At 30.1% G+C, this 17,954-nt stretch overlaps 1 protein-coding gene across 4 annotated transcripts; it reads right to left on the minus strand.

Moving 5' to 3' along the window:
• Positions 1–5,977: 5,977 nt before the first annotated feature.
• On the minus strand, positions 5,978–17,226 carry LOC112707611 (protein PLASTID TRANSCRIPTIONALLY ACTIVE 7). 4 transcript variants are annotated; one of them, XM_025759421.3, is made up of 5 exons: positions 16,878–17,226; positions 7,760–7,865; positions 7,521–7,577; positions 7,363–7,422; positions 5,978–6,479 (listed from the first exon to the last, which is right to left on the minus strand). In XM_025759421.3, the coding sequence occupies exons 2-5, from the start codon at positions 7,802–7,804 to the stop codon at positions 6,144–6,146; spliced, it is 498 nt and encodes a 165-aa protein (XP_025615206.1). In that variant the 5' UTR covers positions 7,805–7,865; positions 16,878–17,226; the 3' UTR covers positions 5,978–6,143. The 4 variants fall into 4 exon arrangements, with proteins under 4 accessions (XP_025615206.1, XP_072057458.1, XP_025615204.1 ...); XM_072201357.1 differs by having other exon boundaries at positions 7,760–7,869; positions 16,878–17,213; XM_025759419.3 differs by lacking the exon at positions 16,878–17,226 and adding an exon at positions 9,332–9,698.
• Between the last annotated feature and the right edge of the window lie 728 nt (positions 17,227–17,954).

Below are 17,954 nucleotides of genomic sequence, written 5' to 3' on the forward strand. Positions count from 1 at the left end.
CCCAAAACCTACAATCTCCTATTATAGATCCGACTTAATTTAAAACCGAAAAAAACTTTAAAAATACATCTTACCACACACCACATAATAATCAATTATTTTTCTTAGAATTTTTCCCTCAAACTATTGATATTCCACTCTTATCGAATACCAAGTAATTCGATTCGAACATGGCTGGTTCATAACAGGGCTAAAAGGTTTCCCAATACTTCCATCGATCTAACTTAAATTCAATAGCTTAATTTTTTGGGTAAACAAGTATCATCTCACTTAAACCTAAATTTAGGGAAAGCTACATAACAACTGTTATTAAAACGAAGAATTTAATTTTCATACATGGATAATATAAAAGAATTTTACATAGATATTTAATTATCAACTATACTAAATATATATTAAAATTAATCATTAAAATCATCTATTAATATAAAATATACTTTAAAATATAAAATATAGATTAAAAATGTATTAAAAAATAACATATATATTTATATACAAAATACAAAGTGATTGATTTTAATAATTAATTTTAGTATATAAATAACATTTTATTTAATCATACATCGTCACAAATAATTCACTTTTAAAATTTTTACTATATAAAAAAATCTAAAATATGAATTTAATTAAATCACGTATTAACTCATCAAAATTAAACTCAAATAAAATTAAAAATATTAATGTTAGAGAAATAATTACTTAACATTACTTTATTTAACTTATATTATATCCAAAATTTTATATATTATTATATCATCAAAAGTAATCCATTTTTTAAATTACTACTTAAAAAATCATCTGAAAATATAAATTTAATTGGATTATCTATTATCTAATTAAAATTAAACTCTAAAATGAAAATGCCAATGCTAGATAGAGAGGTAATTAATAATCCAAAATTACTTTATTTAACTTAATATCCATAATTTTATATATTGGAATATCATCAAAAGTAATTCACTTTTAAAGTTATCATTTAAAAAATCATCAGATAATATGAATTTAATTGGATTACTTATTATTCATCAAAATTAAATTTTATACCAAAATTAAGAATGGTAATGCTACGGAGATAATTAATAACTTAAAATTGTTTTATTTAACTTTATATCCATATTTAATATATTATCATATTATCAAAAGTAATTTATTTTTAAATTTATGAGTTAAAAAATCATTTTAAAAACATGAATTAATTAGATCATCTATTATACATCAAAATTGAATTCTATAACAAAATTAGAAATGATAATACTAAGGAGATAATAGAAAAAAATTACTTTACTTAACTTAATATCCATAATTTTATATATTGACATATCATCAAAAGTAATTTATTTTTTAAGTTACTATTTAAAAAATTATTTGAAAACATGAATTTAATTATATCACCTAGCATCTCATCAAAATTAAACTCTAAAATAAAAGTTAGACTAAAAATGTTAAGAAGATAATAATAACTCAAAATTATTTTATTAACTTAATATCTATAATTTATATACTTAACATTCATAACTAATTAATTATACATTTATTACATTTAATATTACATAATTATTCTCATTAATTATTAATAAATATATTATTAATTAATAAATACAAACTAAGATAAACAATAATTAAATAATACAAAATAATTTAAATTTAGGATAATTTACATTAATAAAATGAATGAATGACACTCAAAATTATTACATAGTTATCCAAAACATAATTTGATTACATATTTATCTTATTTATATCTCTATATAAATTTAATCAACTTACTATTAGTATAATATATACATGTAAATCGAATCAATCTAATTTGATTTATTACTGTACAACATATATATATAGTATGTCGAATCAGCTTAATTCAATTTACTACTTATACAGATTATTGAATTTAAAACATAAATATTAATAAGAAAATACCCTGAATTTTATATTAACTTAATTTTGCAAACGCTTTGATGATGTTATGCATTACTTCTGACTCTAAAAAAAAATTCAAGTTGTAACTCCTATATCACCTTAAAGGGCTATACTTTATATTAACTTTTTAACATCAAAAGTGTCGTTATGATTTTTTAGATGCTAATGAGTCAAAGGATGAGTTTTAATGAATTTTTAGAAATCGTTTATTATTCCATTTTAAATTCATAAATTTGTAAAAATATAGATATTTTAGAATTTGAACTAAAATACAAAATTAAAAGTTCTATTTCTATTTGTTTTATTTTTTTGATATTTTATTTGAATTCAAATGGAAGTTATTTTTTTATTGACATTTATATTTTAAAGTTAATAAAAAATAAATAAACAATTAAGTATCAATAATCTAGTAAAAAATATCAATAATATGTATAAGTAGTAAATCCAGGTATATATTATACAATAGTAAATATATATGCTATACCAATCAAATCGAATCAGATTTACATGTATTTAATATAAATGATTTAAATTGATTCGATTTATATAGATATGTAAATTGGACAGACATATAATTAAATTGTATTTAAGATATCTCTATAATTTTAAACCTTATTATTTTATTCATGTAAATTACCTTTAACCTTATTATTTTATTCATGTAAATTACCTTTAAATTTATTTGGATTCTTTTGAGACAAATTTTCTATGTCTCTGGTACATTTTTGAATTAGTAAAATTAAAACAATTCCAACAAGTCTGGACACACAACTTGCTACAAATTAATACATTAAACTTTCGGATTTTCTATATTACACAAATGGCAAGTTATTTAAGAAACATCTATACATTTATAATAAAATTAAACCAGATTCAATTAACTGAAAAATATTCATTTAATTTGGATACATATCTTAAACAAAAGTTATCCTATATAAAGAGCACAATTGGGGCAAAGAGAAAGCCATAACCAAATCATATTACCCAATCCTTTTTTATTTTTTCATTTATAATCACCATGGCTAGAAAGAAGTCAAAGCTTGAATACATAGCAAACAACTCCAAGAGAAGGGCAACATTTAGGGCAAGGAAAACTAGTTTGATAAAAAAGATTGATGAGATTAGCACCCTCTGTGGGGTTCAATCTTGTGCTATAATCTACCCTCCAAATGAACCTCAGCCAGAGGTTTGGCCATCACCTCAGAAGGCCAAACAAGTGATCTCCAAGTTTAAGGAAATTCCCAAATTGGAACAAAACAAGAGAATGTTAACCCAAGAAAGTTTGTTAAGGAAAAGAATCCAAAAGGCCGAAGACCAGCTAAAGAAACAAAAGGATGAAAATAGGCAGAAAGAGATGAGCCATCTAATGTTTCAGTGTCTGAGCTCTGGTGAGGTCACTAGTAATGCTAGCTTGATTGATCTTTGTGATCTCTCACGTTTAATTGATCAAACTCTAAAGGAAATTGACCTGAAGATTGAAAGGATCCATGATCAAGAAAAGATGGCAAATCAAGTTGAAGCTACACAAACCCAACCTTGATTTGTTGAAAATATTAAAAACTCAAGTAGTTCTCAAGGGTGCATTTCGTTAGTCTCTCACCTGTTGTCAATTCTCTAATGTGTTTCTAGCTTGAGCTATACTAGTCTAGTAGTAGTCTTCATGCATTTTGTTTTCCATATGCATGACATTCTCCGTCAATGATAACCATAATTCTAAATGAAATAAAGAGAGATTGATTTGTGATTGAAATCGTTTGTCACAATTAGTTAGGATTTTCATGGTTGAGCTTTTTTTTCTGCACTAAACAATTTTAAATAATTTAAAAATTGCACCAAATTTGACTAAATTCTATCGCACTGCTATCAAATCGGCTATGCTTTATAGATGGTACAGAGTGTTGGGACGTAAAGGGGAACACGAACATAAATTAAGTGTGGCAAATATGAAGATGTTAAGATGAATGAGTGGTCATACACGATTGGATAGAATAAGAAATAAAGATATAAAAGAGGGAGAGTTGCAGTAGCACCTATTGTAAAAAAAAATAGTAGAATTGCGTCTCAGTTAGTTTGGACATGTGAGAAGAAGACCAACAGAGCACCAGGAGGGTAGATGTGAGAGACCATCCATGAGGTGGTCGAAAAAGAGATACATGTAAACAATCCATCTGTAGGCATGATACATGATAGAGTTCAATAGTGTTGTTTGATCCATGTAGCTGACCACACCTAATGAGACAAGATTTTGTTGATGTTGTTGTAAAAATTGCACCAAATTATTATTCTACAAAGTAAATTAATTTTAAATGATTTTATAATACGGTGCATTAGTTTAAATCATTAAAAAAAACCGTTTTAATTTTTAAAACCAATTAAATTGGTTTATATAAAAACATCCGTTTTTAATATATAAGAAATTAATTTTAACCATTTATATAAAAATGAGAAAGTATAGAAAAACAATGATAAGGTGAACAATAAATTAAAAAAAATAAAATTAAAACTAAAAATAAGATTATTAATTAATTATTTAATTTTAAATTTTAAAATTTTAAAAATTAAAATTTATATTTAAACTTATTCGCACTACATACCATTATTCCTAATCTCACATGGCATCCAATACACCTCCTAAATTCATTCACGCCCCCTAACTGAACATCTCATCTCATCGCACCTCCATACTCATATTGCTGCTGCCACTGCTAGGTTGTGACCACGTCTCCTGCCGCCGCTCCTGTTCATGACCATAGTACCACTGCCGCTGCTGTTTACGAGTCCAGCGCCGCTGCAGCCATTTTTGTTTCATGACCACGTTCTCCCGCTGCCGCTGCTGTACAAGACCACAATGCCACCGCCGCTGTTGTTCACGAGCTCTGAACAGCTGCTGTTCGCGATCCGTTAGGAGGAATAGTTGCTGAAGGCTAGTGAATAGGGAATTGATTGATCCAAGAAAATTATTGGGAAGCCGATATGGAATGTTCATCCAAGAAAGAAGGATCTTTTGCACCATCTTTATATGTCAATCATGATACATATAATACCGACGTCAACATTGTTAATGTATGAATTGAGTTCCGAAATTCAGGAACTCTACGACCGTGCCACTCTCTCCACCAGGGGTTCCAATGAGTTTCGTCCCTTCATTCGCCGTCTTTATGAGTTTAAGTTCTGGTATTTAATTATGGCTAGTTCATGATGGTCATTTTAATAGATATGCGGACAATTATTTTAACTCTTATTTAGTTATATACAATTAAAATATACTAGATGTTCAATTTATTAAATATGCAGATGATTATTTTTATCTTTAAGTGGATGGTTATTTTCACTAGTGTTGAGCGACGGCAAGGAGGAGCCCGGTGGCGCCGTTCGTTTCCGGTCTGGAGGAGAGCAACACCGATGAGGGTCTTTGTTGACGAACCAGCGGCGGTGAGGAGAATCCCGACAATGACGATGGGGACTGGTTGGAGACCAAGCGATGGCAGCAACGACAAAAAATTTGGGAAAAAAACTGGTATTTTGATAAATTAAGATATAATAAATGGTTAAAATTTTTGAATTATTGAATGAGATTTTTTAGTTGAGTAATTTGGATGGAGTGTATTTTATTTTAACTTCATTGAGCCAAATTTTTAATCCATTATTCACGTCGTTCAAATTTCCTATTGTATACTTAGCAAAACTGAATTAGTAAAGATCTGTATCCATCACAAGTAATTTTTGGTGTTTGCTCTCCTTTACACAATCATTGTGGCTCAAACCAATTTATACAAAGGAGCCAAGTTTACTAAATCATTCTAGCATAAAACGATTTGTCCATCCACTAGCACACTAAATCCTTGTCTCACGACGACATATAGACGTGTATGATTTACTAAATGTTCAAAGCTCGAACGAACTATATAGATCACTTCTCACATGCTATTATCATTACTTGAGACGACTTGTGATTTTGCTTTTATGGTAAATCGTTCCTTTCCACGGCGATTTACTAATATTCAGCGGTAAATCGTTTCATTAACGATTTTGGAGAGTCAAATATAGAACAATGGTGTAATTGCACAATACAGTCATTCTTTTTTAAATATACTTTCAAGATAGCTTTTAATTGTACACATACAAATAACTACAGCCAACATAGACTAACATCAACTATGCAAGTGAAGCAAAAGTTTGATTTTTCAACCCTACTTTAAGATATCGGCGTAACATTTGATTTGAACTCATGTGAACTCTTGTTTCAAATAATCAGGCCCGGGCTTGAAGGGATCAGACTCGGCATATGCATCTGGTCGGGGAAACCCCATATCGTTCATTCTGTTGCTCAGAACATGAAGAATGGCCTTCTTCTCACCTCCATACTCATCTACATTGTTCTCAACATATTCATTTGCCTCAGCTGCTATCTCATTCACAAAATCAAACTGATTGTCCTCTGATAACAACAACTTGTATATATCCAATGTCAACAGTTTCCCCTGCTCCTTTATAATCCGAACTTGCTCCTCCAGGAAAGGTACCCGCTCCATCTTGAACGGCAAGTATTCATCCTTTTTAGTCTGCAGTAAAACGTACAACTTTTTTTGGTTAAGCATTCAGGAGAATTGCGTATGACATTACAAGAATATGTACCAAACTACCAATAGCATGTCTTCTTGATCATAAGCACAAGGGTCACATGCATCAAGATTCAGCAAAAAACGATTATCTATTTCAGGAGAGTGCAAGTGTGCAACCAAGATAAAAAAGAAGCTATCATTTGCAAATCGTTATGTTCTTTGATAACAACAGACACCTTAATAAAATTCATAACATTTGCTTACAAGGCCGCGCAAGATCGCATGCATGACTAAAATTTCATATTTTTAATTCCATTTCACTTTTCAAATAGCATAATCTTTATAAATCCATCTATGATAGTAAGATATTTTAACCTCCATCCCCTTTCAAACTAATATAGTTTAGAGTACTTCAACCAAAACCCTTCCTTTCCTCATTTACACGGTTACCTCTAAAGCAAAACACCCCAGTTTAGGCTTATGCTCGAGATAACCAGCAACATACACCTATCCCAACCTGCAACCGTAACCCTTGAAGCAAAAAGAAATTAAAACACTTCACAATATAACCATTTTAGCTCAACAATATTCCCACAATGAGCATTTACATCTTTACTAAAACAATGCAATTTTACACCCTAAACATGACGTTATAATCCCAGCGAACTTTTTCCAAAGTGGAAAACAACAAGCAGAACAAAACAAACACTTTTGCTTCTGATGGTGTGTCATGTCATTTATGTTGTTCCACAAATACATAGAAAAGTGCCAAAACCATACTATTTTTCAGTTGTATGGGAGTTTGACAAATAGTTAAGGTGAAAGCATAAAAAGAAAAGAATAAACAATTCCATAAGTGAGGATCGCAATGAAGAAAAAATACCAATCTCCTTCGCCGCCATATCCGTCGTCCCCGACTATCCTTTCGCATTTGGGACATCATCTTGCAAAAACACAAATAATTAAATAAATAAATAAGCTCCGTGTCAGTGACACTCCAGAAAATAACTCGAGATTATTTTCTATTTTTATTTCTTGTACCTGTGAGCTAACTGTAAGGCTAGGGCTCCATGAATTTGCGGCTCTTAGCTCTATCTTCTGCAAAATTGAATCTAGTGATGATTTGATTTTGAAGTAACAGCTTCATAAAAATAAAGAATTTAATGGAAAGAAAAGAAATTGATTTTAGCTACTGAATAATTGGATACAATATCTTTTTTTTTGGGGGGGGGGGGGGGGGGGGGGGGGAGAGAAACGAATATGGGTTTAGGAAAAGTTACCGGTATAGCTGAAGGTAGAGTGAGGGGATGGAAGCTTATTGCCATGGCTGGTAGTTGAGGTCACTGAGACTCTGCTCAATGTTTTATATATTTTTCACGTTATCCCCTGTCTCAATAAAACATAACATAAGCACTGCTATTATTATTATTATTATTATTATTATTATTATTATTATTATTAACAAAATCAGAATCAGTAAACCAGCAACTCAGAATCAGTATTAAGGGGTGGGCATGGTTTGGATTTTTAAAAATCCAAACTGGATCCACTTTAGAACCAGTTTTGTGGTTCATGAAACTAAACCAGAATTGGATTGAAGAGAGAAACTGATTTTAAATCGGTTTGAAAAAATAAAAATCAGTTTTAAATCAGTTTTAGAATTTAAATCCGGTTTTATTTACAAACCGGTTTAAATCCGATTTTTTAATATCCAAATCTAAAATCCGGTTTTTTTTTAAATTCCGTTTTAAAACTAGTTTTTAAAAATCCAATTTTCAAATCAAACTTTTTTAACAAAAAAATCCACTTTTAAAACCATTTTTTAGAAATTCAATTTTCAAACCATAACTTTTTTAAAAGTAAAATTAATACTAAAATCATTTTAAAGTGTATAAGTTCATTACAACTAGAATTTGGTTCTTTATAAATCCAAAGAAACAGCAGCCAATGCTATTAAGTATTAGCAGCAGCCAATGCTATTAAGTATTAGCAGCAGCCAAAGAAACATACTACAATCTTTACAATAGCATGTTGAGTACCCAGAAACTAAAATGGATTGAAACATGATAAAGGTTACACACAAGAAATTAGAAATTGAAACACCCCTTAATGCTTCCCATTTTTTTATAAGGTATAAAAAATATAAAAAATGGTCACAGTCACACTAGAGGTAACTAGACCGTACAACCATATTTACACAATTCTCTTACCCCTGAAACAGGTTCAGGTACAGAAAATGGGACAGAAAATATAAAATAGAAGGCAGGTAGGTTTAGAATTAGAAGGTTGAATCTTATTATCTGATTCTTTGGCTTTTAAAGCAATTATTATACTTCCTTACATTAGTTTCACTAGAAAAAATTATCAAAGAGCATCAGAATCTTGAAGCAAATTCAATCTTTCAAGCTAACATGACAGCACAATTGCGAATAAAAGGATTCAGATTTGTGCTGCCACATACAATTCTTGTCCACTTCAATTTCTCAATTGTTGGATCAGGGCAGCAAGTGTAAATATTATTGATCCCATTAATTAGAAATTGAAACAAAATCTGAGCACAAGAAGCTCTCTGAGGAATTGCCAGCGCATGATGTTAATTAGACAACATAGGATGGGAAACATAAGATGAATGAATAACAATAACAAAATCATATCTTTGTCCTAAATATAAAAACACAATCACAATCAACGCAGATTAAGTATGAAAATCATCAAAACAATGTTCAGACCATCTCAGCCCAGTTTCTCATCAAAATAGCAATTCCATCCTAAACAGCAAACTAGCTCAGCAACAATCAAAACCTAAATTATTAACAAAATAAGCAAAAATAAATTGATGTAGCTGTGCTTACTGGACGCCAGGGAGGAAGGGAAGTGACGGCGACGGAGGAACGGGACTCGGACAAAGAGAACGAGAGAGAGCTCGAAGAGGGACGATGAGCTCAGACAGAGAGAGAGATCGAAGAGGAGAGGAACCTTGAGAGGAGAAAAGGAGAAGAGGAACCCTTTGCGACGGCGGCGCCACGAGCTCAACGCAAAGACGGCGAGGAGAAGAGGAATGATGAGATTAGGGCCGAACAGACCTTCCACAGGTGACGACGAAGAGCTTGAAGTGGATGGAGATTTACGATTACAAGGGAAGAGAAAGGCAGGATTTCTGTTTCTTTTTTATTTTTTATTTTTTTTTAAAATAACAAATAGATCTTTACCTTTTGGTTTACTGATATTTAAATCTTCAAATATTTAAAATACATTTAAATATTTAATTTCTTTAAAATATAGACACATGGATCTTTTTATTCACTTGGATCTATCAGAAATTTAGAATCAATAAAAAAAATCCATTATACTAATGTGGTCGATATACAGATGTACATATGGGAGAATTTTTAAAATGGGTCAAATTAGACCCAAAGATCGAATATGTCTAGATTTTAAAAAAATCGAGGACTTAAATGTATTTTCAAATTTTTAAGAACTTAAATATTTGCAGATCAAGATCAAAAACCTCTTTGTCCTTTTCTCTTTTTCTTTTAAAAAAACAAAACGGTATCGTTTAGGGGGTTAACAGCCTAATATCTGGCCCTTTAAAAATCCGGCCAGATTCGACAGTTCACCAGTTAATCGTCGATTCAATCAGTTTTTGTAGGATGGTTCTCCATCTCAACCGAACCGGTCAAAAGACTAATTTTTCATTAAATTGACTAGTTCAATTCGATTTTTAGAAGCATGCAAGTTACACTATATTACTAACATAGAATTACTTAATTTGATATACATGTATAATTAGGCATGATATTGAGATTTCATGCGGGGCAAGAGACCATCCAATTTAGTAAAATGCCCTCTATTCTCACACATTTCCGTCGTGAGTTTTTATTTATTCTTTTTCTGTGGGATGCAAATACTTGCAAATATTTATAGATATTAAATTTAAAAAAATTTAAAAATTTAACACAACTATAATAAATTCAAATAAAATTCAACTAAATAAAACACAATCTAAATACAAATTCAACATAATTAATATATACACAAAATCTCTAACATATAAATTTGTTGAGTTTGAAAAAAAATATTATTTATTGTGATGATAAATATTTGGTTAATTAATTGAGAATTGATTCCAATTTATGGTTTGATTATTTGTGCAATAAAATTTTAGAATTTTCATTGCTATAAATACTAATTTGATTATATTTGAAAAGAATTAACTATCAAGAGTAAGATATGATGGAAAAAATTGTTGTTGCCAAATAAAAAAGTAAACAATCACGACAATTATAAGAGTTAATGGACAACAACGGCTAGTGTGAATCATAAAGCTTTAGTTTTTCTATAAAAAGAAGATGGGCTTTTAGGGAAAGACGAGAAAAAAATTCAGAAATCATACACTACAAGTTTGCTATCGTTTTTCTTCATTTTGGTCTCATTTTGATATATTCAATTTTTTATTTGAGTCTTCCTAATAAAGAGAAAAAGGTATATGATTTCGTAAGAGATTATTTGAAAAGCCTATGAGTAAATTAAAAAGAAAAATTAAAACAGTTTTCGATTCTGTTTGAGTATTTGTCATTGGTGTTTTTGTTTGATTTTGGCGATTTGATTTATCTTGGCGTTTGTTTGTGAGGCAAGAAATTGTTGATTTATTCGTCTTGGCATAGAAATGGTTTGGTTTATTTGTCTTTGTCTTGATCTTGCCATTAGTGATTGTAATCTTGAAATTGATATAGTGAAATTCTACCATTATTGTTGTGGAGACTAGACGTAAACCTTATTACACTTCGAGGTTAATTCAGGATGAGGAGTGCTACACATACAAGTCTTTTTGACTTACAAGTCTTACAAGTTACTAGGCCTTTTAATGCGTTATTCAACGTTTCCTGTTTTCAAAGCGCTACACTCAGAACGGTTCTTCTTCTTCTTCCTCTTCGTCTTCTTCTTCTTCTTCTTCTTCTTCTTCTTCTTCTTCTTCTTCTTATTCTTCTTCTTCTCTTCCTCTTCCTCTTCCTCTTCATCTTCCTCTTCTTCTTCTTCTTCTTCGTTTTTTTTTTCGATTTTCATGGTTTCTGAAATCAAGATTTGAAATCGTTTTGAAGAAGAAGAAGCAGCAGAAGATGAGGAGAAAGAGAAAGAGTTCTGAATTATGCATAAGATGTATTTTAACGAATTTTGGGTGTATTTCTTTAAATCCTTTGGGTGTATTTTCTGTAATTCTTTGGGTGTATTTTCTATAATCGTTTGGGTGAATTCCTGTAACCATTTGGGTGTATTTCTGTAATCATTTTAGGTGTACTTCTGTAATCGTTTGGGTGTATTTCTGAAGTTCCATTATCTTCAAAATGATTACAGAAATACACCCAAAGAATTACAGAAATACACCCAAATGGTTACAGGAATTCACCCAAACGATTATAGAAAATACACCCAAAGGATTACAGAAAATACACCCAAAGAATTTAAAGAAATACACCCAAAATTCGTTAAAATACATCTCATGCATAATTCAGAACTCTTTCTCTTTCTCCTCTTCATCTTCTACTGCTTCTTCTTCTTCAAAAACGATTTCACCATGAAAAATCGAAAAAAAAAATAAAACAGAGAGAAAAGAACGTAAATGAAGAAGAATAGGAAGACGATGAAGAAGAACGTGCAGAAACGAAAGAAAAGGAGAAGAAGAAGAGTAAGAGGAAGAAGAACGTGCAGCAAGAAGAAGAAGAAGGAGAAAGAGAAGGCAAGAAACGAAAGAAAAGAAGAAAGAGAAGACGAAGAGGAAGAAGAATGGTTGAAAGCGTGTTTTGAGCGTTAGTTTTAATTGAACTTGTAAGGCTTACAAGCGTTAATCGCTTGTATGCAAAGAATTACTCATTCATGATATATGCTGGTGTTGCTCTATCTACTCTTTCCTTTTTTATCTTCTGTTGGTGTAAGAGACTAAACAAATAATGAAGTATCTAATTATGAAACAACTAGTACTCAAACTAAACCTATAAAATAGAGATCTCATCAAAATTATCCTTGTGAATTCATTATTAGAGATTCATCAATGGAAAAAATTACAAGATCATCACTAAAATATTCTGAATTCAAACAATATGACATTTTATCTCAACTATTGAGTCTAATAACATTGAAGAAGCACTTGATGATCCATTTTGGGTGAAAGCAATAGAAGAGTTGCAGCAATTTGAGAAAAATCAGATGTGGATGCTAGTGCCGAGGCCAATTCAAAAGAAAGTAGCCGAAACTAGGTGGATTTTCAAAAATAAATTAAGAGAAAATAACACTAGAGCAAAAAGTAAAGCTCAGCTAGTAGTTTAGGGGTTCAACCAAAAAAAACGAATTGATGTTGATGAGTTTTATGCTCCGGTAATAGAAACTATCAAATTGCTACTTGCCTACGCTGCATACTAAGGATTCAAGCTATTTCAAATTAACGTAAAATGTGCATTTTTAAATAGAACAAGTGTAATAACCCGTGTCATGCACGTGATAAGATTAAAATTATAATTTTAAGTTGTTTTGTTAAATTAATTTGAATTATAATAATTTGATTAATAAAAAAGTAACATGTTATGCATTGTTTGTTTTTTCTTAATCTAGTGTTAAGTGTATCAACTCTAAAATAGTTATTAATCGGTTTTAGTAATATACTTTCTCCAATAAATTAGACATATATACTTAATGTGACCATAAATATCCTAGTAATACTTAAACCCACCAACAAATTTTTACATGTTGTTTTACTGTGAAGTAAGAATATATCAAAATTAACTCAAAATGAATAATAAATTATTATAGAATTCTAATGCACAAAGTTCTCCAATAAACAATAAATAATTTAAATCCACTAAAAAATAACCCAACACCCTCCTTTAAAGCCTGCAAAACATATACCTGAAACAATATTGTATCGATATTAGTATACAAAATTATATTATTAACGTAATTTTAAAATAGTTTATCAAGAGAATAAAATAATACAGATTTGTATGATAATTTTACTCAATTACTATTAATTTTAGAATTAATTACTTAAATACCACTCTTTTAAATCATATGATTTATTTTTATACAGTAATAAACTATTTCATTTTATAGAAATTTTTATGTTTCTTAAAGTGTTTCTCAAAGATGGTTTTGACTATTTTGGTTTGGCTAATTATTTTTTAAGGTTGAACTCCCTACCAAATAATATACATATTTGTGATGAAAACCTATTTCAGGTTTATAATGGATTTTAAAGTTTTTTACTCATAATAATTGTACTCTTGATTTTTAAAATTTATTAAAAAATTAATTTATTCGGATATCCAAATATACTTTCATCATATTCAAGGGATTTTGTTCTATTTTCTTAGTCATTTATACTCGTGCATATGCTTGGCATTTCACTGAGGCATTTGAAGCTTTATCCGACTTGCCAAAGTTGACACAAATGGCAACATTTCCTTGGGTTTATTTTCCCTTTTTTTTAATTTAATAAAAATTTAAATTTAAATTTTTAGACCATAAAAATTTTGATATTATATTATAAAATGGTCTGTTACACATACAAGTTTTTTTGGCTTACAAGTCCAATAAAACACATGCATTACACTTAATTAACGCATTACACACTTCCACATTCAAAGAGTAAATAAAAAGCACGTTATTCAACAACTTTCTGTTTCCAAAGCGCGCTACTCACCATGTATTATGAACGACTCTTCTTCTTCCTCCATGAAAACAATTTTCTTGCCAAATTTGAAGATAATGGAACTTCAGAAATACACACAAACGATTACAGAAATACATCCAACGGTTACAGAAATACACCTAAAGCATTACAGAAATACACCCAAACGGTTACCGGAATTCACCCGATTATAGAAATATATCCAAAGAATTACAGAAATACACCTAAAGGATTACAAAAATACACCCAAAGGATTTAAGAAATACATCAAAATTCGTTGAAGTACAGCATATCTCTCATTGTATTTACACCTTAAGAACGTGTAAGAAGAAGAAGAACGAAAAAGAGAAAGCAAGAAACGAAAGAAAAGAAGAAGAAGAAGAGGAAGAGGAAGAAGAACGTGCATGAAGAATAAAAAGAAGAAAGAAAATGCATTAAACGAAAAAAAGAAGAAGAGGAAGAAAAAATTAGACCTTGCATCGTATTTTTGGAATTTATTCGTTAATTAACTTGTAAAATATACAGAATTTTATGTATTATAAAATTACTTTTAAAAAAATATATATTTTTAATAAAATAGTTGATTCTCTCTTAAATGATCAATGGAATCCATACTAAAATTTAAGTAACTTTTTAACATATTCTAAATTATCTACCAACAAAAATATAACTTACAGTCAAAATTAATTAATCTCCTTTTCATTCTTATACAGTTATACCTGTTTTGTTTCCACAGCTTTGAGTAGTTTAATTTGTCACTTTTACTTTTGGGCGCATCTTTGAATTGGTATACAAAAATTAAAAGATAAGTGGCCATGTTATGGTTATGCTATGATCAGAATTGGTGACATTCATCCATGTATCTACTATTTAGAGAAATATTTATGTCTTATTTTATACTAGAGGGAGATTACTTTATTAATATTTAATATTTAATATTTAATATATACAAACAATGAATTTATGTGTCTTATTTATTATTTAATATTTATTATTTACAAACAATGAATTTATAAATTTGTGTAATCTTTTTAAAAATATTATTTTTACAATATATTATCCATTTTTTTGTTGGTACAAACTGATCCAAAATAAGAGAGACAATGTGTATGATTTATCAATCACTTCCTTCCGCGTCCCCATGAAGAATAATAAAAAATCATAAAGAAAACAAAATCACACACAAAAAAATATCCTAAAACCCAACAACTAAAACACACCAAAAGTAATCCTCATACCAATCAACAAAACTTAAAACACATGACAAAATTTTCCGTATTAAAATAACTCCATGCATATTGTGGCTGCACCCCCTCTTTTTCCGTCAATCCTATCCATTTTGTGCTTCCCTTTGTTATATCCCTCCATTGTCCCTGTTCCTCTTAACTTTTCTTGTTTAATACTTTTTGCACCCACTCCTTCCTTAGCTTTGAGATTGAGACTCCACATATCACCCTTTTCATCCCTACTACAATGATTATATCCTCATGCCTCTTTCCATTATTTGATGCCACTAAGCTCTTCCATTGATTAATGTATTGAAACTGCATTTTGAATTTCAAGTGTTGTCCATCAAAAGAATAAGAAATTTAATATAAGGAAAAAATAAGAAATATATAATATGTGTTTTCTTTAAAAACAAATAAACGCATTTCCTTGGCAATAAATATCAAAATATATAACTTTGAATACCCTTCTTTTATAATTAATGACAATAAACCATTTTTTAGAAATTCAATTTTCAAACCATAACTTTTTTAAAAGTAAAATTAATACTAAAATCATTTTAAAGTGTATATGTTCATTACAACTAGAATTTGGTTCTTTATAAATCCAAAGAAACAGCAGCCAATGCTATTAAGTATTAGCAGCAGCCAAAGAAACATACTACAATCTTTACAATAGCATGTTGAGTATCCAGAAACTAAAATGGATTGAAACATGATAAAGGTTACACACAAGAAATTAGAAATTGAAACACCCCTTAATGCTTCCCATTTTTTTATAAGGTATAAAAAATATAAAAAATGGTCACAGTCACACTAGAGGTAACTAGACCGTACAACCATATTTACACAATTCTCTTACCCCTGAAACAGGTTCAGGTACAGAAAATGGGACAGAAAATATAAAATAGAAGGCAGGTAGGTTTAGAATTAGAAGGTTGAATCTTATTATCTGATTCTTTGGCTTTTAAAGCAATTATTATACTTCCTTACATTAGTTTCACTAGAAAAAATTATCAAAGAGCATCAGAATCTTGAAGCAAATTCAATCTTTCAAGCTAACATGACAGCACAATTGCGAATAAAAGGATTCAGATTTGTGCTGCCACATACAATTCTTGTCCACTTCAATTTCTCAATTGTTGGATCAGGGCAGCAAGTGTAAATACTATTGATCCCATTAATTAGAAATTGAAACAAAATCTGAGCACAAGAAGCTCTCTGAGGACATGATGTTAATTAGACAACATAGGATGGGAAACATAAGATGAATGAATAACAATAACAAAATCATATCTTGTTCCTAAATATAAAAACACAATCACAATCAACGCAGATTAAGTATGAAAATCATCAAAACAATGTTCAGACCATCTCAGCCCAGTTTCTCATCAAAACAGCAATTCCATCGTAAACAACAAACTAGCTCAGCAACAATCAAAACCTAAATTATTAACAAAATAAGCAAAAATAAATTGATGTAGCTGTGCTTACTGGACGCGAAGGAGGAAGGGAAGTGACGGCGACGGAGGAACGGGACTCGGACAAAGAGAATGAGAGAGAGCTCGAAGAGGGACGATGAGCTCAGACAGAGAGAGAGATCGAAGAGGAGAGGAACCTTGAGAGGAGAAAAGGAGAAGAGGAACCCTTTGCGACGGCGGCGCCACGAGCTCAACGCAAAGACGGCGAGGAGAAGAGGAATGATGAGATTAGGGCCGAACAGACCTTCCACAGGTGACGACGAAGAGCTTGAAGTGGATGGAGATTTACGATTACAAGGGAAGAGAAAGGCAGGATTTCTGTTTCTTTTTTATTTTTATTTTTTAAAAAAAATAACAAATAGATCTTTACCTTTTGGTTTACTGATATTTAAATCTTCAAGTATTTAAAATACATTTAAATATTTAATTTCTTTAAAATATAGACACATCGATCTTTTTATTCACTTGGATCTATCAGAAATTCAGTATCAATAAAAAAAATCAGATGTAACTTCCGTTATACTGATGTGGTCGATATACAAATGTACATATGGGAGAATTTTTAAAATGGGTCAAATTAGACCCAAAGATCGAATATGTCTAAATTTTAAAAAAGTTGAGGACTTAAATGTATTTTCAAATCTTTAAGAACTTAAATATTTGCAGACCAAAAGATCAAAAACCTCTTTGTCCTTTTCTCTTTTTCTTTTAAAAAAATAAAACGGTACCGTTTTGGGGGTTAACAACCTAATATCTGGCACTTTAAAAATCCGGCCAGATTCGACAGTTCACCAGTTAATCGTCGATTCAATCAGTTTTTGTAGGATGGTTCTCCATCTCAACCGAACCGGTCAAAAGACTAATTTTTTATTAAATTGACTAGTTCAATTCGATTTTTAGAAGCATGCAAGTTACACTATATTACTAACATAGAATTACTTAATTTGATATACATGTATAATTAGGCATGATATTGAGATTTCATGCGGGGCAAGAGACCATCCAATTTAGTAAAATGCCCTCTATTCTCACACATTTCCGTCATGAGTTTTTATTTATTCTTTTTCTGTGAGATGCAAATACTTGCAAA

Source organism: Arachis hypogaea, chromosome 8, assembly GCF_003086295.3.
Source record: "Arachis hypogaea cultivar Tifrunner chromosome 8, arahy.Tifrunner.gnm2.J5K5, whole genome shotgun sequence".
In the NCBI taxonomy this organism is placed as follows: domain Eukaryota; kingdom Viridiplantae; phylum Streptophyta; class Magnoliopsida; order Fabales; family Fabaceae; genus Arachis; species Arachis hypogaea.